Genomic DNA, 23,933 nt, shown 5'->3' on the forward strand with positions numbered 1-23,933 from the left:
TAACAGTGTCAAGATGTGGAGTGAATGCAGGAAGAGAAGAATTCAGGTGGGAAAATGGGAAAAGAAATCAAGTACAACAGAAACGTGACATTCACAAGAGGTAGTCACAAGACCTCAAACCCCAAATTTGTAGACACCACTGGTCCTAGCAGTCGGCCCTCCTTCCTAGGCCTCCCCGCCCCTCTCTCAAGGCTACCTATGGGTCAAGGAGGGAATTACAATGCCCTTCTCAGATGTGGATACACGGAAGTTGGCTAAGCCACTCACCAGGATGAGACGTACTCTCAGACACCAGCCATGTGCTATAAGACCCCAGAAACAATTATTTGAAAATGCCATGGACCTACTAAATACCAAGTCCTTAGGATGCCCCGGAAACAAACATCAGGGAGGAGGAGGCCATCATCCTTCCCAGGAGACATCAGGTACGTGAACCCTCATTCGTGGTTCACACTGTGCCACCAGGAAGCCTGTTCCTTTCTGAGCTACCATTGTATACGTTCAGTTTTTAACATTAAACGTCCAGCAAATATTGCTACTCAGACACTTAGTTATAAAATTAATATTTCTGCAGCAATACTTTTATAAATATAAATATACCGTCACTGTCATATTTCATTTTGGAAAAGAGCCATATTTCATTTTGGAAAAGAACCACAGATTTGCCCCGACAGTTAAGAGCTCAAGTTGTGACGCATTCTTACTCCTCTCTCCTCCCTCCTGTGGGTTCGTACCTGCTGTCGAGTCATCATCAGGCAGGCGAACCAGAGTGTAACATATTCCTGGCTGATTGTAAGCGAGGCTGGGGGCTGGGAGGCAACACAGCACCTCGTAGGACTCCGACGGCTCCATCTGCACAGTCACCTTCTCCAGCAGCTGGTCGTTAAGAGTATTGGTACAGTCAAACTGAAAAGTCACCAGGCAGCAAAGTTATGAAGGCTAACGACTGTTCTCAAGCAAGTTGTCCCTTCCCACCCATGACCCATGACTCCGTTCTGGAATCCACTAGCCTTTCCCTCTCTGAACCGTCCTGCAGGTCTCCTCCGAAGATTTTTCTTGAGGCAACGGGTTGACTTGAGTTCCTTTTGTTTCTTTTATTCGTCAGTTTCTTCTCTTTCCTGAGACTGAGTTCTACCCAACAAGATGGTAGAAGTCTGATAGCTAAGAATCAAATGGAAATCCAAGTTCTTGGAACAACCCACTTAATTTACCCTGATGTTAGATCTAAGATGATTATTTTTAAATAGGTTATACTTGATGTTGGCTGACTTCTTCAGACATTTCAGTTTTATGTCCTTTTAAATTTTAACCATCATATGAAGGGATTTCTATAGCTATGGAGTTAGGGAAAACACCCAGAAATGGGGCCAAGTTACTTCTCAGTAGGAAGCAGCTAGAATCATAAACTGAAGGGGAATCAATACTCGTCCCCGAGCACACGGAGCCACCATGGGAGCAGATGGCGGCACTTCCCTCACCTGGAACACGATGTGATTGGTAAACACGTGCTTGATACAACGGACAAAATATTCTGTCTCTGCTTCCGTAAGTTGAACAGGCTCAGAAGACTTGAACAAGGGTCCTAGGTCCATAAACTCGGGAATGGCAGCCAATTGTTCTTTTCAGAAAAGAGATAAGGAAAAAGTAACATGAGAGAGGAAAAGACATTGCTCTGAGTACCTAAGATGTTTTAAATTTCCACTGCCTTAGTCACAGTTGAAGTTTCAATTAATATGTCCCAAGCTTTAGTGAAATAATCTTTTAAGAGAGTTTATATACTGAATTACTACAAAGGAAAAAAAAAAAAAAGAAACTAAATTCCTAATTTTGTAGAATTTGAGTTTCCTGTTAACCAAGATAGAGAGTAAGGACAATATTCCCTGTAAGTTAGCAGTTGGAAATTGCAAAGTCCCATGGACTCCAGGTAGCCCCGGCAACTGTCACCTGTAACAACAGATAAGCAGTCATATGAAGATTTCCTGTACTGAACTGAGAATCACTTTGAATAAAAGTAGTGGACTTCATTATATTTACAATGCTTGGGATGCAAGACTATTACTTCTACACATCAAATCATCATACCTTGGAAAATGTCTTGCCTGGAAGGAGCGAACTTCTCTGGCTTGGTGGCTACAAACATGATTTCTATAAAGACAGATATGAGCAATCAAGTGAGTTTCCCTCCCACTATCAAGCTAAAAATGCAGACAGAAAGAAATGAGGGCGGAAACTTCTAGCACATATATAAGGAGCTATTCCTAAATCATACCAGTAGGTTCTTTGTCATCTTTTTTAGGGAGATGCTCAAATTAAAATGTATTTAGTGAACGTATTTTGTGAAATAATCAAGTTTTAAAGTTAGATATTCTTTGCAAATATTTTTTATGCTTTTGTCCCATATATTCTTTCACAGCAAACCTCCAGTCGCAAAATTAACGAAGACTACTAATTTCAGAAAACAAAAAGGGAGGTAACACTGTTCTGAGACACACAGTGACCACTAATTTCAAAGGCTGTAAGACTTAGCATTAAAAGAAGAAAAACACTTGGGGCGCCTGGGTGGCACAGTGGTTAAAGCGTCTGCCTTCGGCTCAGGGCGTGATCCCGGCGTTCTGGGATCGAGCCCCACATCAGGCTCCTCCGCTATGAGCCTGCTTCTTCCTCTCCCACTCCCCCTGCCTGTGTTCCCTCTCTCGCTGGCTGACTCTATCTCTGTCAAATAAATAAATAAAATCTTAAAAAAAAAAAAAAAAAAAGAAGAAGAAGAAGAAGAAAACACTCAATCTGGGTCATGCTTCATATTCTATGCAAAAGCCAGGGGGAAACTTTTAAATTTTTTTAAAGATTTATAATTACCTGAGAGAGAGAGAGCACGCATGCACGCATGCAAATATAGGGAGGGGCAGAGGGAATGTTTCAAGCAGACTCCCCCCACTGAGCGCGGAGCCAGCGTGGGGCTCGATCTCACTCTCGCTCTCCTGACCCTGAGACCATGGCCTGAGCCAAGACCATGAGTTGGACGCTCAACGAACTGAGCCACCCAGGCGCCCCAGGAAGAAACTATTTAAAACCCTAATTAAAAAAAAATACATCCATCTTAGTGCCATAAGACTTAGGAGCGACAATTAAACAAAAGTAGTATTTGAGAAAATACAATAACAGCATATTTGACGGCTGTAAAACTACTCACACGTAGAAAAGCTAACAGTTAAGCGTTCCCATTACCTGCTTTCTGCTCGAACACGGGAGCCATAGCAAGAGGAATAGACTTCATGTCAAAGGGCTTCTCGGAAGGCTCCAGCGTGTACTGGTGGAGGGCCTTCTCCATCCCTGGCACAGAGACCGTGAGGCCTACGAAAGAGAAATCTCAGCATCCTACCAATCCTGGGGTCCAGACAGGCCCAGATTTATGATATTTACCTAAGCTTTCTGACGAAAGAGAAAGGTAAAACCATAGACTTTATAACTGAAATCATTAAAAATGGAGCTGTTTTATAAAACTGCCTTAATCATTTTGCCCAAGGCAACATGAGAGCAGAGCATAAAAATTTCCAACAAATTATTAAGTACCTTTCGGAAGAGAAAGCAACTTAGCCCTGTGGGAACAATCATAACGTAAGAAAAAAAAGGTAAACCCAACCAAGAGGAAGCTCAAGGAGAACCAGTAACAAGCCATGTTCCTCGGGCCCTTACATACTTTAGGTTCCCCTAGAAATGGAAGTGCGTTCAAAGATCAAACAAAAAAACAAACAAAAAACAAGCATTGTGCCTAACGCAGTGGGCTCGTACACAAATCAGGAGATAAGGCTTCCAAGACACCATTTGGGGAACAAAAGTGTAGTTGTCTCCATCCTTGGCTCTCACTGACCATTGAAGATATAGGTAGCATTCAGTGCCATCTGCCTCTGCTGTAGCACGTTCAGATAGAAAGTAGCCCTGTCCCGAACCTCATCGTCGGTATCCATCATACACCTGTCCAGGGGACACAGAAGAGGCATGTCACGGTACCCTAAAAACTTCCAATAGCCTTCTTTACCACCACACCTGACGGGCACAGCTCAGGCCCTCGGACACCACCTTTGTAAATGAGCCGTCCAACAGCCAACGGTGGACCCTACAATCTCCATAAATTTGGGAGATTGTTCTAAATTGGTAAAGAAATAAGGTCGTTCCTAGGGCGCTTGGGTGGCGCAGTCGTTAAGCATCTGCCTTCGGCTCAGGGCATGATGCCGGCGTTCTGGGATCGAGCCCCACATCAGGCTCCTCTGCTGGGAGCCTGCTTCTTCCTCTCCCACTCCCCCTGCTTGTGTTCCCTCTCTCGCTGGCTGTCTCTCTCTGTCAAATAAATAAAATCTTTAAAAAAAAAGAAAGAAATAGGGTCGTTCCGAACCAGAAGCACTACACGCGGAGGCATCAGAATAATCAGGAAGGCTACGACAACATGAGACAGCAGTTTGGGGTCTATTCTTGAATATGCAACCACATGCCCCTGGTAGGCTTAGACTTCTTTAAAATTAAGAGATGGGAATATTCTGCTTTCCAAGGATACTAACAAGTTTTCAGAATCCAGGCATTGTTACTACTCAGATGGCAATTTGTTTTATTTCAACCAGCCAGCCTTTGGCTTGTAATTTTTCTGCTTCAATTACAAGATGTAATCGCAGGGTACTTGCAAAAGCAGGTCTTTTCCTCATCAACTAGGGAGTCATGGAAACCAAGAAAAGCTGCTTTTTCAACTCTCCACAGTGAGTCACTCTGAGGTTGGCCCCGATTATGCCAACTGAGGCACAGGCATTTAAGTTACTTCCTCACACTCACACAACAGAGATTCAAAGTCAAAATCACACGTACACAAGCACACGCAAAATTACTAGAAAGGGAACAGACATGCCAGTGCCCTTGACTCACTCCATCAGTTCTACTCCCAGGCCCCACAAAGCATTTGATATGAGGAATTCTTTATTCAGCCACACAGTGTTCTTTAAAAAAAAAAAAAAAAAAAAGACATTGTTTTACTTACCTTTGTAAGAGCACAAGGATGCTTGGGAGAAGATTCTCATTTTGAGCCCCAAATTTAGCCAAAGCACTCACAGCGGCTATAATGAAGCATGAAACAAAACAACGTAAATACTGTATTGGTGTCTCAGAGTTAAGCAATAATCATTCAAAAAAAAAAAAAGTGTGTTTCTTGATTTTATTTCTTTGATCCACATGAGCATAACTAGAAAACTGCAGGCCCAAGAGAGCTATGAATAGTAAAATTCTCCAGGCACTGAGGAAAAAGAATCCTATTTATTTCTTACATGAGCTCCCCTCCACTCGGACCACGGCCCCTTGTACGCCGCGGGATGGAATTCGGCTCTAACTCAAACCACCAGCCCCAAGCATCCTAAGAAACCCTGCTGTTGAACTGCACTTCAGTCAAGATCCCTCGCGCACCTAACTTTTGTCAGGAGTGGTGCTAGGTGCCGGGGGCGCGAAAAGACACGGTTCCGACCCGCAGGAGTTGTACTCCAGCGGAGAGGACCGGCGAGGGACGCGGGACGACAGCGCAGCGGAGCAAGTCTTGGGAGAACGACCTCCAGAGAGAGGCCCTTAGAACTGCTGGGGGAGCCGAGGCGCTGATGCCCGAAGGCCAGCAGCGCTCGCCAGAGGGAGAGGCGGGGAGAGCGCGCGTAGGGCCCCTGATGGACCGGGAGCGAGGCCACGGCAGCGGCAGAGCAGGCGGAGAACAACGCAGGTAAGCGCGCGCCGCGGAATTCTTAGGAGTGGACGTCACGTGCAGGGGAAACGGGTGTATTCGTAGCCGACTGCGCCACAGCCCGTCTGCAAGCACGTCCTGTACGCAAAGGCCACCGTGGTGGCCGAGAGTGGAGAACGGACTGGATGCCCGTGGGCCTGCACGCGGTCCGCCCCGTCGGGATCTGGGGGCGCGGGGAGCCCAAAGCAGCGCTTGGGAAACAGACAAAAGAGAACGGAGAACCGTGAGGCGGCGGGATTGATGGCATTTTGTCAGCCGGCAGGTGGGAATTCCCAAACAGCAGAAGGCCTCTCCGTCTTCACAACCGAGTGGATGGTAAAGGGGAGGATCTGCGTGTGGGCTGAACCTGAAGTGCCTGAGGCAGTGGACACACGGGTTCAAGAAAGAGATCCAGGACTGCGACCTCAGCGCACACCGGGGGAGCGCTGATGACACCCCGGGAAGAGAGCGTGTGTCGTAAGACAGAGCCCCGAGAAAAACTAGCGTTCTAAGGAATGAAAGAGGGGCCCCATAAATCAGACCGGGAGAGACCGGAGATGCGGGGGCTCCTGTGGACACCACGGGGAGAGGGGTTCCGGATGTGTCTAGTCAAGAGTCCATCGGGCTCTTGAGAGGTGAACAAAGGTGAGAACGTCAGTGACTGACCATGTCCAACTGGCTTCTAAGTAATTTGTAAAAATAGTAGCTTCAGAGGGCTTTTAAGGGAGAGAGCGAGATTACAGCAAGTTGAAGAAAAAGTGGAGAATAAATTCGTGGGGCAGCTAGTAACAGCGGCTTCAAGTTCACCTGACAGGGGAGGTCTAGTCAGTAGCTAATAAGAAACGACATAGGAGAGAGTCTCACCTATTCCTATGCTAAGGGGAAGGAATGATGAGAGAGCAAGGAGGAAGTAAAAAAGTTTCCTAAGACCTGTGGAAAGTCACTTAAAATAAACACACACACAATTCATAGATATTCATACTGATGGCTATCACTGGGGAAAAATGCATGATGCCATCACCGTATTCTTTTTTTTTTTTTTTTTTTTTAATTTATTTGACAGAGATAGAGACAGCCAGCGAGAGAGGGAACACAAGCAGGGGGAGTGGGAGAGGAAGAAGCAGGCTCCCAGCGGAGGAGCCTGATGTGGGGCTCGATCCCAGACCGGGGTCATCATGCCTTGAGCTGAAGGCAGACGCTTAACGCCTGCGCCACCCAGGCGCCCCCATCACCGTGTTCCTATTGTACTGAAAGTCAAGGGTTATCTGTCTCAACATAAGGCAGAAATCAGGATGGAAATTGGAGTAGACGAAGAGCAGCGCGCCTGGCCCAAGTACGCTCCAAGAGCCTACGGTCAAATAGACCTTGCAACTTCATTTCCCAAATTCATCACCACCCCCTTGAGTTACTAAGCATTTCAGAGATTAGCAGTTACATCAGTATCAGTGTTCCAGTGACTCACCAGCTCTGACAGCCTCATTCTCCAGTACGACCCTATTAAAAATAAAGCGGATATACTTGGAGGGGACAGGCGTTCTGGGGCCCTCCTTGCCCAACAAGTGTAGAATCTTAGTAGCCAGAACAGTGTGTTCACAGTCCTCAATGAATTCACAAAGGTGGGCTAGACCTGCTTCTTTACCCTCAGGGTTCTCTTCCACAATGCTGATTATGCAGTCCACAATGGCCCGCTTATATTCAAAGCCTCCCTGGCAAAAGAGAAAACTGCCATTCATTCAGAGGACGCTTTTTGGAGAAATGCTTCTACTCCCAGGCTCAAGCTTCTAATATTCAAATTTCCTTTCCTTTCCCTTCTGAAAGAAACAAAAGTGTTTTTTTTCTCCAAGTGGGAAAACTAAAACAGTAGCATGTTTAGTAACGATAACACAGCAACCAGAATCAAGCATACCATTTTGGAGGCAGGCCGAGATGCAAAAGCTGTTTTAAATACTACGATATTTCATGGGAATCATAAATATTTAAGAGAGCAACGTCCTATGATGAAAACATGTCTACCTACATCATCTCGGAGCATGTTGGAGAGGAAAGTCATCATGACACTGTGCTTTCGAGGGTATTTCTGACAGAGAGCACTAATTGCCTGTACAACCACCACCTGTGGAAAAAGAAACACAGAAAGGACGTTCATCTTTACACCTTTAGCTACGAGGCATCCTTTCCCTCTTACCTACTGCAAGCTAAGGCGGCGCTATAGTTATCTAGAATGGCAATAATGGTTCTTCATGAAAGATGGGCAAGGAGACCTCAAAGGAAAATAAAAAACAATGTACAAATGAAGTTTATTCAAGAGACCCCATCCCTTTGCTCCAAGCCAATAAACACATAAAATTTTTAAAGTGAGGAATATCGATAAAAAACAAAGGGGCGCCTGGGTGGCTCAGTCGGTTAAGTATCCGACTTTTGATTTGGGCTCAGGGCATGATCTCGCAGTCATGAGATCAAGCCCCACATCGGGCTGTGTGCTCAGCTCAGGAGTCTACTTGAGATTCTCTCTCTCCCTCTCCCCGTCCCTTCCCCCTGCTCGCTCGTGCTTGTGCTCTCTCTAAATTTTTTAAAAAGCATAAACAGACTGATGTTTCCATAGAAGAAACAGAAAATTACCAAGGAACTACTTCACAAAATGCTTTCCAGGAAAATTTTACCACAGCTTTGAAGACCACTGTCAAGAAGGAAGCAGGGTATGAGACTTTCGCCTACTCGCAAGCTAACAAGTTAGTCTGCCACAATTTCATGGACTGTGGTAGAGAAAACACAAGACTCCTGGATCAGAGACGAAGGACAATTAAATACAGCAATAGCAGTAGCTAAAGCATCAGCATTTTGAGGCCAGTTTCCTCAGAGGGCAATGTGAAAAGGGCCACAGTAGCTCTTGTTACAGAAGAACCCTGAGGTGTGGAACTCGAATATTTTACAGAGGGCAGTAAGCATGCCGGGCCTTTGTGCTGTAGGGAAACGTCTTTATTATCCTGGACAGTGAGCATGCTTGCTTTTTGCTCTAGGGAAAGCACTGGCTGTATCTTCTAGGGCTGTGTGGAAACTTGCCCTTTACTTTTAGAGGGAGACTCTGTATCTTCTAAGGCTAGAAGACATCTTGCACTATACAAAGGGAACATATACATGTATAACCAGTTAGAAGATACAATGGGTACAATCATTTATAATAGCAACAAACAAGATAAAATAAGAAAAGCATTTTAAAAGCATTCAAAACTGACAAAAATACTACAAAATTTTCTTGAAAGGCACAACAGATTTGAACAAATTAAAAGATATCCCTTGTTCTTGGATAGGATTTCTCAATATCAAGATAGCTTGATGTGATCCCAAGAAGAATGCCAATGAGATTCTTCATGAAGCTAGACAAGTTAATACTAAAACTCGTAAGGAAAAATCAACATGTAAGAATAACTAGGGAAACAATGAAAACAAAGAGCCAAGTGAGGGGACTGAGAGAGATTAATACACCCTACAAAGCGTGTATATTTATTTATTTATTTTTTAAAGAATTTATTTACTTATTTGACAGAGATAGAGACAGCCAGCGAGAGGGGGAACACAAGCAGGGGGAGTGGGAGAGGAAGAAGCAGGCTCCCAGCAGAGGAGCCTGATGTGGGGCTCGATCCCGGATCGCCGGGATCACGCCCTGAGCCGAAGGCAGAAGCTTAACCTCTGTGCCACCCAGGCGCCCTCAAAGCGTGTATATTTAAAACAGTGTGTGGTACTGATATGTGAATAAATGAACAACAGAACAGATTAGGAAGCCCCAAAACAGACCCACATACATATGGAACTTTAGCGGATGATAAGGGTGGCATCTCAAATCACTGGGGCAAAGACAGTCTTTTAAATAAAACTGGAGGGAAGGGCAACTGGATAATCACTGAAAAAAGATAAGATCAGATCCATTTCTCATACCATATATAATAATAAAATCCAATGTATCAGACCTAAATGAAAACATGGTACTGTGCCTGCACTGGAAGAAATCACAGGTGAATCCTGATTCACGCAATCAGATCCTATAATCTGAAGGGAAAGCTTTTCTTTCTTTCTTTCTTTTCTTTTCTTTTTTTTTTTAAAAGAGTCGGGGGAGACACAGAGGGAGAGAGAAAACTCTAAGCAGGCTCCACCACCAGCATGGAGCTCAGCGTGGGGCCTGATCTCAAGATCCTGAGATCATGACCTGAGCCCAAAACCCTTCACCAGCTGAGCCACCCAGACGCCCCTGAAGGGAAAGCTTTCTATTACCCCAAAGTCAAATGCAACAAGATTGACAAATCTTACAACATAAAAATAACCTTTGGCACAACAAAAGACATAGTAAGAAAAGACAAATGACAAACTGGGGGAAAATAACATATTTCATAAAGCACTAATATCCCTAATATATAAAAACTTGAAATAATTGAGGAAACAAAAGACCAAAATTCCTACAGAAAATGGAGAAAAGTGATGAACAAACGATACTCAAAGAGAAATATTAAATGATCTTTAAAAATGTAAAAAGATGTTTAACTTCCCTCATAAGAGGAAAAAACCATTAAAACTACAATGAGATCACTTTCTCACCCATCAGGTTTGGCAAAACTTCAGCACACAATACACTCCACTGATGAGGCTGGGGGGGAGACCGGCACTCATACGTGCTGGTTTGTATTCTCTACAAATGGACTACATATTGCCCTTCAACCTAGCACATGAACTTCTAGGAACTGACCCTGAGCCACACCTCCAAAATTTTAAGAAAATATACACACCAGGTTATCCACTGCAGCATTATTTGTAATTGCAAAATACTGAAAACTATCTAAATACCTAAGCATAGGAGACTCATTCAGTAAGCTATACTACACAGTGAACTTCATAACCTCCTAAGGTTCCCCCAAGATTCAAAATGTCTACTTAAATATATAGGCTAAGTTTTCTTAAAAGTCTAGATACAGGGGTGCCTGGGTGACTCAGTCAGACTCTTGATTTTGGCTCAGGTCGTGATCTCAGGGTCCTGAGATAGAGCCCCTCATTAGGCTCCACACTGGGCATGCAGCCTACCCAAGATTCTCTCTCCCTCTCCCTCTGCCCCTCCCCGCACTGTGCCTGCATACTCTCTCTAAAAAATAAATAAAAAGATCTGGATATACAGAAGAGAGTAAACAGAGCCAGCTATACTTGATTGAGAAATAAGAATGAAATAAAATCTGTCTACTTTCTTTTAACTGAAATTTATTTTATTGTTCTGATCATCTCTGACAGATTCTCACCAGTTCTATTCAACAGTATAGTGGAAGTTCTAGTCATTTTAGTAAGGCAAGAAAAGAAAGGGAAGGCATTTAGATTGGAAATGAAGAAGTAAAACTGTCTCTATTCACAGATGACACGATTATTTATACAGACCATTGTAAGGACTGCATAACAACTACTGGAACCAATAAGGGTACTCAGCAAGGATACCAAGTTATGGGAAAGCGAAAAAAAAAAAAAAGTATTTTTATATACTACTAGCAAATGATAGAACAGAAATTTTAATAGGATATAGAAGCATAAAATATTTAGCTATAAATTTAACAAAAGATGTGCAAGATCGATAGAGTAAATGCTATAAGACATTGCTCAGAGAAATTAAAGAAGACCTAAATAAAGAGAGAGGTATACCATATTCATGAACTGGAAGAATATTGTTATGATGTCAGTTCTCCCCAGATTTATTTATAGATTCAACATAACTCCAATCATAATCCTAGCAGGCTTTTTTTTATAGAAATTATAAGCTGGCCCTAAATTTTATATGGAAATGTAAAGGACCTAGAATATTAAAAGAAGGACAAAGCTGGAAGACCACACTGCTTTACATCTAAGAGGTACCATAAAGCTACATTAATCAATACAGTATGGTACTGGCATAGGATTGACAAATAGATTGACAGAATGTGATAAGGAACCCAGATATATACCTACAATTATATAGTTATCTGCTTTTCAGATAAAGATGCCAAAGCACTCCTATGGGGAAAAAGACTTTTTCAACAAATTATCCTGGAATGACTAGATATTGGTATAGAAAAAAACCTGAACTTATCACACACAACACATAAATATTTATGTATTCAAATTGGATCATAGACCAAAATGTAAAAGCTGAACCCGTAAAATACTTAGAAAGCATAAGGAAATATCTTTAAGGCCTGGAAGTAGACAAAGACAATATATAACAGTGAAAGAAAGAAATTAATAAATCAGACTTCATAACAATTTAACACTTTTGCTCATCTAAAGACACTGTTAAGAGAAGAAACAGGCAAGCCAGAGATTGGGAGAAACAAGAAAATATTTACACTTTTACCTTGAACTCATCTGAGATTTCAGACACAAAAGAAGATATCTGCTTCATGAGCCTGTCCACACTGCTCTCACTCCCTGTTTTGAGGAGTGTAGTAATGGCCAGGGTAGCAATGCTTCTGTTTGAGTCTGTGATCAGGTTTTCTAAGTCCAGATTGCAGGCAGTAACAGCAGAGGGGTGCTTCATTGCCACCTTGTGGAAGGGCAAGAAAAAGAAATTAAGCAAACTGCTACTGATAAAGACCAGAACTTAAAAAAAAAAAAAAAAGAAAGAGGAAAACAGAAATTTTAATTAAGGTAAGCGGCTTTTAAAAATCTAAATGGGACAATATAGGTCAAAAGTAATTGTTTTAGAAGAACATTTCAATTAATAAGGTATGATATATCATTTGATACACAATTAACTGCCAGAGTCATAGTATAACATAGCACCTTCTCTTCCTAGGTTTCTATAATCTTTAGAGCAGTGTCACAGGCTGTTTTATTATAGTCGGCCTATTTCTCTTTATAGTATATGTGTCCATGGATATCTATTCCACTAGATGTCAGGGTCTCGGAGAAGAGTCCCCACCATGGTAAACACTGCTCAAAGACTGTTAATATCTTATTACTTAGAAAACATTTCTGTATTTAAGCAAACTCTAGCTAAACTGGATTGCTCACACTCACGAAAACATGCCTGTCATTCTCCTGCTTCTTTACTTTTGTCAAAAGTGTTTACCTCTCCATCAATATTATAGAAACCTTTACCCACAATTTAAAAAATTTGAAAACTCAGCAAACTATTGGCATCAAAATTAATGTAACAGGAAAATCTGACCCAAACTAATGTAAAATGAGTTAAATATTACTTTATTCCACTTAGTGAGGATAGTCACATGTATAGCACAGAAATATTAATATGTCTTAAAAAAAAGAAATATTAATGTGTCTAATGGTAGGGTACTGCTCTAGGCTCAATGGGGTTAGTATATTATATAAGAGTACCATATTGCCTTCCTAAAATTCATAAAATACTGAATTTGAGACACATCTGGCCCCAAGATTATAGATAAAGGAATGTGGACCTGTATCACTTCTTAAAAATACAATTCAAATTGTTATTCTGTAAAGGTTTTTCCATGACTTCTCTCGCCTCTAGTTGTTCATACAATTAATTTATAATAGAGCATATACTGCCTTACGACAAGTCTTCCACTACATTAAACGTTCATTTCAAGGGTGCCTGGGTGGCTCAGTTGGTTAAGCGTCTCCTTCGACTCAGGTCATGATCCCAGGGTCCTGGGATCGAGTTCCGTGTCAGGCTTCCTGCTCAGTGGGGAGTCTGCCTCTCCCTCTACCCCTCCCTCCTGCTCGTGATCTCTCTTTCTCTCTCACTCAATAAAATCTTCAAAAAAAACAAAACAAAAAAAAAACCACTTTCATTTCAAATGTTTATGGTTATTTAATTTACTCTATGTTTCTATTGTATCCTCTAAACCTATGGTGTCTAATATGGTAGCCAATAATCAAATGTGACTAGTAAGCGCTTGAAATGTGGTTAGTCCAAATTAAGATATGCTCTAAACATAAACACAGGATGTCAAAGACTTAGTGTGAAAAAATAAAGGCAAAATAGATCTTTAATAATTTTACACCAATTCCATGTTGATACATTTTATATATATTAAGGTAAATAAATTATTTAAAATTAATGTCATCTTAAAAAATTTTAATGTTACTATAAAATTTAAAATTATACACGTGACTCACATTGTGTTGTACCAGCACTGTCCAAGAGAACTTTCTACGGTGATAGAAATGTTCTATATTTTTGCACTGTCCAATATAAGAGTCACTAACCACATGATTACTGAGCACATGAAGTGTGACTAGAGTGACTGAGGAGCTGAATTTTTAGATATAATTTTACTTAATTTAAATGGAAAGGGCCACTCATGGCTAATGGCCATCATATTGGACAATGTGGTTCTCAGCTATAAAGTGCTCAGAAGGCAAAAATGAATTATAATCTTTAATTGAATAGTAAAAATGGCCACACCTAAGGCCACAAAGACAAGGAGGGTGCTATAGAAGTGAAGCCCATAAATCCTATCTACTAACTTTGGGGAGAAAGCCAAATGCTTCACATGTAATGATTCTCAGTCCAACACTGATATGTCAATAGTTGACTAAGGGACACCTACCTTGTTCAAGGTCCTTACAGCTGCATATCTCAACGCTGGCTTAGGAGAACTACAGAAAAGTTGAAGAACTAGAAAGAAAAAAGATTGTTGTGAATATAGCTCATTTCATCATATTGCATATATCTGAAAATATAGTATATGAAGTATTGTATTCAAAAACTGCATGAGATTAGATCACAGCATCAAAACTTCACGAGAAATGTATCATTAAAAACAGCAAAAGCACTTTTTGTTGAACTATAAAACGTTTAAATATAGGAAAGTTTATTTTTCCGTAAGAATTAATATACCCATTAATATCTGAATTTGCGGTAGCAATATTTATAGTTATAAGAGCAAATGGACCTTTTAAACATGAAAGGGAACTGAAGGCATGAAAGTTACTTGTCTTCTAAGCAAAAATTTTTAATGTTTTATATAGGGAAATGGTAACTTCAGAAAAAGGTAATTAAGTAAAGAAAAACAAAAATAAATCACCTGCATATCAGAACGCAAAGGTATATATAATAGAGCTAAGGTTCAAAAATCATTCTTACTACCTATCCTGCAGAACTATGGAACTTAAAACAAAAACATACGAATATAAACAAAATCCGGTTATCAAATACACAACTAACCTGAAACGGCAGGTGCCAACTCCCTTGCGGTACAGTTAGGAAGATGGATGATAGCTGACGCAGCTTCGTAAATTACCATTTCATGTTTGTTTCGCAAACAGCTCTCAATGAAATCAAAGAGTGGACTTTCATGGCTGGTAATAAATATACATAGGGCATCATCAGATAGCAAAAAGAACAGGTGTAATATGCATAGTTCAAAACACAGGCAGACCAAGAAGCACTTTTGGAATTATGGATGAAGGGCTTCTGAAAATCCATTCCTCCATAAAAGTAATGAGAACACTGGCATAAATTTTCAAAATTAACTTTTTCAGCACTCTAGAAATTAGCCAAAGGCTTGCAACAATCCTTCAAACATTTATTCAAGAAAAACACCTGAATCTTCCTAACAACAGCAAACAAAGCCTCCTGGTGTTTTCACTTGCTCTATTTCTATTCCCTCTTCCCTCTTCCCAGTTTTATGGTAGCTTGGAAATCAGCAGCCTCAGAACTGCAGTAGCTATGAAAGCCAGCAGCCTAGCAGCCACTGGAGGACGCAGATGGGTTTGGAGCTCCCTCAAAAGCCCTGTCCCCAGGGAACTGTCACTATTTGATGTGACTGGTGCTCCCTAGAAAAGCCCCATTCATGGACCTAATCTTAATTTCATCTGACTCAGAGCTCAAACAGTGAGGAAAGCCCTATCCTCAGCAAATTTGTCCCAAAAAAATCAGTGGCAACTGTTTATCGCTGCGGTCGCCAGGAGCAGCGATTTCCCCCCGGGCAAACAATAGGCTGGCCAAAAAACTTAAAAGGAAAATCTGAGAAACAAGATTGCCACAGGAGATTCTGGCAATTTTTGACATATTCCTGGGGATCCAGAAGGCCATGCACATGTAGAAGGTCATGCAAATACCCAGGAAAGACAAGACAAGCCCTAAGCTCTCACCCATGCTTGACTCCGAGGTTCTGTGTATGTAGGAAGTGAAGGCTAAGGCAGAGCTGTAAACTGCCAGAGCATGGAAGGCAGGTCCTGACACACAAAGCGCCCATTAGAAGAAGAGCTGGGAGACCTAATGGCTTAGATCGTTTCAGAAAATCTGTCAAATCATCAGCTGATGACTGAGCTTTGATTAGCTCAGTCACTGAAGCAGAGGCTTCAGTGACTCCACATGACAAAGAGTGAGACTGCAGAAATCGTCCAGGAAAGTCACTAAACAAACAACAACAACAAGCAGCAACAATAACAACTTCTGAGGATGAGGAAGAGGGAAATGTGATTACTAGAGTTACCACAATACTTAAAATACCCAGTTTTGGACAAAAAGTTATGACACGTGTAAAGAAAGAGTAAAGTATGCGGTCCACAGCAGTTATTCTTGGGGAAGCCCAGGTATTAGATTTGGTGTTGGATTTACCAGGCAAAGCCTTTGTCAACGAATATAAACATGTTCAAAGAAATAAAGGAAACCATGTCTAAAGAATTAAACAGAATTAAAGACATGACGATCATACCTCACCAAAGAGAGAATAGCAATAAAGAGAAATGAGTTTTGGTTTATTTATTGTGTTATTGTTTTTAAAGAAACCAACTAAAAAGTCTGGATTTGTAAAGTGCAATAATGAATGAATAATTCAAATCTGCAATCCAGCAGCTGGTCTGCACTGGCAGTAGAAAAAAAAATCAGTAAACCTGAAGGTAGGTAAACTGAGATAATCCAGCTGAGAAAAACAAAGAAAAAAGAATGAAACAAAAGAACAGAGCCTTGGAGACCTATGGAATATGACCAAGGGTATGAACATTTGCATAACAGGAATCCCAGAAGGAAAAGAGACAAAGGGGCAAAGGACTATATGAAGAAATAATGAAAAAAATTGCCCAAATTTGATGAAACTATTAATCCATGCACTTGAGTAGCTCAAAAAAATCCCACAAAGGATAAACAGAAAAAGATCCACACAGAGACACATCATAGCCAATCCGCCGAAAGCATAAGACAAAGAGAAGATTTGACAGCAGCAGGGTAAAAACTACTCATGTTTTACAGGGGAGCATTAGTACGATCAATGGCTAGCTTTCTACCTGAACAATGGAAGAGGTAGGGCAGTAGAATGCCATAGTCAAAGTGCTGAAATATAAAGAATTCTATATCCAGCAAAACTATCCTCCAAAAAAAACCCAAAAAACAAACAAAAAAAAAAAACGAAGGCTAAAAAAGACATTACCAGAGAAGCAATGACACAGAGAATGCACGGCTGACAGATTTACAAAAAATACTAAAGGAAGTCTTTAGACTTAAAGATTTACATTAAACAGTGATGTGAATAATCAAGGAGAAATAAAGAGCACTGGAAATGATAAATATGTGAGCTGATAGTCCATAGATAATTTTTTTTTTCATTTCTCTCAACTACTTTAAAGGACATAAAATGTTATAAAGCAATAATTATAACACTACAGCTGACCCTTACACAACAGGTTTGACCCACATGGGTCAATTTATATGCAGACTTTTTATAACAGAGTACTGCAAAGGTATTTTCTCTTACAATTTCCTTAGTAAGTTTCTTTTCTCTAGCCCATTTTTTTGTAAGAATACAGCATATAATACATATAACACAAAATACGTGTTGTTTATTGTAACAGTAAGGCTTCTGGTCAATGGTAGGCTATTAGCAGTTAAGTTCTGGAGGAGTCAAAAATTACATGCAGATTTTCAACTACCCGGGAGGTTGGCTCCCCCAGCCCCGTTGTTCATGGATCTACTCTATATTTGATTTATAACACATACACATCACATCATACACATGACAATTATAGCAAATAGGAGACCAGTGAGAATGACTGTATTGTAGAAAAGATTCTATATTTGACTAAAATTAAATTAGTATTAATCTGAGGTAGACTGTGGTAAAGTAAGATGCATATGCTAATCCCTAGAGTAAAACTAAGAAAAAAGTGAAAAGACTGACAGAAAAAAAATGATACACTGAAAATACTTAAAACAAGGCAAAGAGGACAAGACACACACGCACACACACCCAAATGGCAGGAGGCATACAGAACACACAGCATGATGGCAAAAGTAGATCCAACTATACCAATAATTATATTAAATGCAAATAGTCTAATTACCCCAACCAAAAAACAGAGATTGCCAGACAGAATAAAAAAGTAAGATCCACTTATATGCTGTCTACAAGAGACACACATCAGATTCAAAAATACAAACAGGGTTAAAGTAAAAAGATGGGAAAAGATAGGCCATGCAAACAGTAACCATTAGAGATCAGGACTGGCTATATTAATACCAGACAAGTAGAATATAAGACAAAAATATTATAAGAGACAAAAAGAGACATTTCGTAATGAGAAAAGAGTTAACACATCAGGATGATATAACAACGATAAACACATACACACTTGATAACAAAGCCTCAAAATAGCAAAACCTCACAAAATGAAAGCAGAAATAGATCATGTAACCATAATAGCTGGGAAGGTCCGCACCTAACCCAATAATCAGTAGAACCAGACAGAATCATCAAGGATATAGAAGACTTGAACATGATCACCGAACTTAACCTAGAATGTTCAACCCAATGACTGTAAAATACATTCTTTTCAAATGCATATGGGCAGTTCTTAAGGATATATTAAGTGCCAGTCATGAAACAAATGTCAATACATTTAAAAGGACAGAAATCAAAACATGTTTCCCAACCACAACTGAATTAAATTACAGAACAGAAAATTAAAAAAAAAAATCCCCAAATATTTGGAAATTAAACAACATTCTCTAAGTGACCTGTGTATCAAGAATAAACCAAATGGGGACACCTGGGTGGCTCAGTTGCTTAAGCATCTGCCTTCAGCTCAGGTCATGATCCTGGAGTCCCAGGATCGAGTCCCGCATCAGGCTCCCTGCTCATGAGGGAGTCTGCTTCTCCCTCTGACCCCCCCTCCTCTCCTGCTCTCACTCTCTCTCTCAAATAAATAAATAAAATCTTAAAAACAAAAAAAAAGAATAAATCAAATGGAAAATGGGAAACTATTTTAAACTGAATGAAAACAAAGACACGTCAAAATGTATGAGATGTACTAAAGCGATGTAGGAAGGAAATGCATAGCTTGAAACACAGACACCAGGGAAGAAAAGTCCCAAATCGATAACCTAGGCTTCTACAATTAAGAAATTAGAAAAGGAAGAGTGAATCAAGCCTACAGCAAGCAAAAGAAAGGAAATAAGACCAGAGCAGAGATCAATAGACTAGAATGCAGAAAAATAATAAAAAAAGAAAATCAATGAAACCCAAAGTTAGTTCTCTAAAAGATCAACAAAATTGACAAATCTTTGGCTAAACTAATAAAAAAGGGGGGGGGTACAGAAAATATTAAAATCTGGAATGAAGAAAGGAACGACATTCCTGACCCTAAAGAAATTTAAATGATTATAAGGGAATATTATCAACAACTATATGTCATTTCTAGGGATTTGTCCCAAGAAATACCAAATTACCAAAACTGACTCATGAAGAAATACATAATCTAAACAAGCTTATGAGTTATTTAAAATCTTCCCTCAAAGAAAAGCACAGGTCCCGATGGCTTCATTGGTTAATTCTATCAAATATTTAAAGAAATAATACCAATTCTTCAGAAACTCTTCCAGGAAATAAATGAGGAGGGTACACTACTTCCCAACTAATACTGTGATGCCAGCACTACTCAGAACAAAGCCTGACAAATTTTCACAAGAAAACTATAGTCCACTATCCCTAAAATAGACACAAAACTCCTTAACAAAAATTAGCAAACTGCATCCAGCAATATATAAAAGAATAATCAATATTCACAACAATTCACAATAACCAAGTAGCATTTATCCCAGGAATGCAAAATTGGTTTAACATCAGAAAATCAATGCATGTTATATACAAAATTAATAATATAAAGGACAGAAACCACAATATCTTAATAGATGCAGAAAAGCAACTGACAAAATCTAACACCCATTCATGATAAATATTTTCAAAAAACTAGAGACTAAAGGAAATGTCCTCAGCCTAATAAAAGGCACTTTCAAAAAACGCACATCATGCTTAATGCTTTCCCTTTATGATTAGGGACAAGGCGACGATGTCTACTTTCATCACCACTTCTCAACATTTTAGTGATAGTTCAAGACAGTAAAGTTAGGCAAAAAAAGAAAGACATCGGTTTGGAAAGGAAGAAATAAAACTGTCTTTGTTCACAGATGACATGATCCTGAACGTAGAAAATCCCAGGGAATCTCTCTCTCTCTCTCTCTCACACACACACACACACACACACACACACACACAGAGAGAGAGAGAGAGAGAAAGAGAGAGAGAGAACTAATAAATGACCATAGCAAGGTTACAGGATATAAGGTCAACCTGCAAAAATCAACTGTATTTCTATATCTTGGCAACAATATAATCCAAAATGAAATTAATAAAAGAATTCCATTCATAATAACATCAGAAAGAATAAAATACTTAGAAATACATTTAATACGAGAATGCAAGACTGACAATGAAAACTATAAAACACTGTTGAGAAATCTAAATACAGAAACAGTCTCTGTTCATGGACTGGAAGACTCAATAGCAAGATGGCTATTCTCCCAAATTGACTCATTCAAAGTAGATCTATTGTTCTATTCAGTGTAATCCCTATCGAAATGCTGGCAGGCTTTTGTTGTAGAAATTCAAAGCAGATCCTAAAATTTATATAGAAATGCGAAGGACCTAGAATAGTCAAAACAATTTTCAAAAACCTAAATATATAAAGCAAACACTGACATATCTGAAGGGAAAACAGACAGCAATACGATAATAGTAAAACACTTCAAGACCCTATTTTCAGTAATGGATACAACATCCAGATAGAAAATCAGTGGACTGAAATAACATTATAGACCAAATGGACTTAACAGACATATACAGAACATTCCACCCAATAGCAGTAGAATACACTTTCTTCCCAGATGCACACAGAATATTCTCCAGGATAGATTACATGTTAGGTCACAAAACAAGTCTTAACAAATTTAAGAAGATTCAAATCATACCAAGTATCTCTTCTAACCACAATGAAATGAAACTAGACGTCAATAACAAAAGGAAAACTGGAACATTCACAAATATGTAGAAAGTAAACAACACACTCCTGAACAACTAACGGGTCAAAGAAGTACTTAAAGCAGTTAAAGAAGGAAAACTAGAAAATACCATGAGACGAACAAAAACATGCAATAAAAGCAGTACAAGAGGGAAGTTTATAGTGAAAAAGTGTAAGCTTTTTAAATGCCATCTATGTTAATATACATACAAAATAAAAAAGAATTGCCAGAGAAATCCTGAGAATTAACAAGTGAGGGGTGTCATTTCATCCAAAACTGATCTGTTGGCCCACCCAAAAAAGAAGTTCCTATGAACCTCCATGACAACTGGACTCAGCCCAATGTGTCCGGCAATCAATTCTGGTTCAACCACAAAACCTGGACTGGAGCTCCATCCCATGATGCCAAGCGAGGGGCTGGTACTTCCCCAACCATGAGAGAGGAAGATTCCTGCTACTAACATGCCACATCATAGAGCTGCGAGATTTGGATCCCAGACCCTGATTATGCCAGGGAAGGGCTGCTTCCCCTAAAAAACTATGCTGTCAAAATAGGTTCTATTTGGTGTCATATAATTGTTCGTGGTTGTCTCTTACGATTTTTTCCCCTATGGCATCAGATGTCATGTCTATCATACCAAATTACTTCTGCATCCCACCCTGATCACAGGAGTGAGTGGTTGCTGCTTCTGTACTTACAGCAGTTTAAAAGCCACAAAGCCCAAGGGTCATAATCTCTCTCAGGGTGTAAGAACTGCCCTGATAGACCTCCGTACACTGAACTGGAATGAATGAACAATGGGTCACCCAGTGCATCGGACACGGTTTCGGTCTCCATGGGTTCCTCTCCAATGAATGCTACTCCAGTAGGCTATGTGTGAGTTTTTCTCGGACATCTGTGCTTATTTGTGTAAGAACTGTTACAGCAAGGTGGGCATCATCAGGTTTCTACTGTGGCTTTCTGGAACTAAATCAAAGGGAAGGAGGTCAAAGACCCATTTTGTCATTATGACCAGTCATTGGGATGGCTGGTCTCACTACCTACCTGTGAGAAAGAGCCCTAAAATCCCAATGAATGTAAAACCTGGAGGATATCATTGCCCACATTAGAACTCCTCGCTTGTTATTAATGGTCTTAGTGGGAGTATCCCAGGAAGAGGCAAATTTGACTGAGGGCAAGGCTAAACAATTCCTAACAAAATTACACAGGTATGCACAAAAAATAAGGATGCGAAACAAGAGCGGGGAAACCTCTGGCAGAACAGGGGAGGATCTGTTCGGCCGCATATCTACGCTATTATAAAGCTATGATGATAAAGAATGTGTTGTTGGTGCAGAAACAGAAATGCAGCTCCTGGAGCCCAGGAGCCCGGAAATAGAGCAGTGAGTACAGGGATACCTGGTTTATGACAAAGCTGACACTGCAGAGCAGTGGGTATGAACACATATTTCAACAAACGGCAGTAGGACTAGTTGATATCCATAAGGAGGAGAAAAAGAAATTAAATCACTACCTCATACCATCCAAAAAACAATTCCAAGTAGATTATAGACCTAAAACACAAGTTAAAACTATGATGTTTATAAAAAAAAAAATAGCACAGAAGATGTTAAGAACTTGGACTAGAAGATGTCTTGAGCAAGACACCAAAAACATTATTCCAAAAATCAAAGATTGATAAATTTGACTACATTAAAGAAGTTCTGTTCGTCAAGACACCAAGAAAGAGAACAAACTTGAGTGGGAAAAGCTATTTGCGACATACACAACCAAAAAAGAACTCCTTGAGGGGCGCCTGGGTGGCACAGCGGTTAAGCGTCTGCCTTCGGCTCAGGGCGTGATCCCGGTGTTATGGGATCGAGCCCCACATCAGGCTCCTCCGCTATGAGCCTGCTTCTTCCTCTCCCACTCCCCCTGCTTGTGTTCCCTCTCTCGCTGGCTCTCTCTGTCAAATAAATGAATAAAATCTTTTAAAAAAAAAAAACAACTCCTTGAAATCAGTAAGAGTAAGGCAGATAACCCAATTAAAAACCGGGTATTTCAATAGAAAAGATATTCAAATGGTTAATAAACGTAGAAAACGTTCCCAAACTCATTAGTAATTAGGAAATTACAAATTAAAACCACAATGACTTGACAAGGATGCGGAGATAAGGCAACGGAAAAATAATCTTTCACCAAATAGCGCTGAGACAGCTGCAAACTCCTATCTCAACCCGATCTCCACATGCGAAAGAATGAGATGGGACCCCTATCTCACACTATACACAAAATACTTCAAAATGTATCAAAGACCCAAATGTAAAAGAGAAAATTATAAAACTCTTGGAAGAAAGCATAGGTGTAAATCTTCGTGACCCTGGATTAGACCATGGTTTCCTTAGTATAAACCATATGCACAAACAACCAAAAACAAAAACAAACACACACACACACACACACAAAAACCAAACAAAACCTAGATAATCTGGACTTCCATCAAAATTTAAAACTTCTGGGGCACCTGGGTGGCACAGCGGTTAAGCGTCTGCCTTCGGCTCAGGGCGTGATCCTGGCGTTATGGGATCGAGCCCCACATCAGGCTCCTCTGCTGTGAGCCTGCTTCTTCCTCTCCCACTCCCCCTGCTTGTGTTCCCTCTCTCGCTGGCTGTCTCTATCTCTGTCGAATAAATAAATAAAATCTTTAAAAAAAAAAAATTTAAAACTTCTGTACTTCAAAGGACACAACCGGGAAACTAAAAACACAACCCACAGAATGGGAGGAAATGTTTGCAAATTAAGTACCTAATAAAGGTCTAGTATCCAAAGTATATGTTACAACAATTACAACTCAATAAAAGACAAATAACCCAGTTTTTTAAATGAGAAAAGGATCTGAATAGACCTTTCTCCAAAGAAGATCTACAAATG

The 23,933-nt window shown here is 40.1% G+C and overlaps 1 protein-coding gene across 4 annotated transcripts in view; it reads right to left on the reverse strand.

Moving 5' to 3' along the window:
* Positions 1–23,933, reverse strand: part of COPG2 (COPI coat complex subunit gamma 2) — a 112,651-nt gene that overhangs the window by 44,531 nt on the left and 44,187 nt on the right. For 2 of the 4 annotated variants that reach the window (XM_026511173.4, XM_026511163.3), the window contains exons 10-20: positions 14,895–15,028; positions 14,278–14,345; positions 12,096–12,284; positions 7,758–7,853; positions 7,203–7,446; positions 5,021–5,096; positions 3,869–3,972; positions 3,226–3,351; positions 2,083–2,145; positions 1,479–1,618; positions 735–906 (exon numbers count right to left, since the gene is read on the reverse strand). In XM_026511173.4, the coding sequence (XP_026366958.2) occupies positions 735–906; positions 1,479–1,618; positions 2,083–2,145; positions 3,226–3,351; positions 3,869–3,972; positions 5,021–5,096; positions 7,203–7,446; positions 7,758–7,853; positions 12,096–12,284; positions 14,278–14,345; positions 14,895–15,028 (1,412 nt within the window). The remainder of the gene's footprint in view (positions 1–734; positions 907–1,478; positions 1,619–2,082; positions 2,146–3,225; positions 3,352–3,868; positions 3,973–5,020; positions 5,097–7,202; positions 7,447–7,757; positions 7,854–12,095; positions 12,285–14,277; positions 14,346–14,894; positions 15,029–23,933) is intronic. The other 2 variants (XM_048212810.2, XM_026511180.4) reach the window with 1 other exon arrangement.

The sequence above is a fragment of the Ursus arctos genome, unplaced genomic scaffold (genome assembly GCF_023065955.2).
Source record: "Ursus arctos isolate Adak ecotype North America unplaced genomic scaffold, UrsArc2.0 scaffold_3, whole genome shotgun sequence".
NCBI lineage: Eukaryota > Metazoa > Chordata > Mammalia > Carnivora > Ursidae > Ursus > Ursus arctos.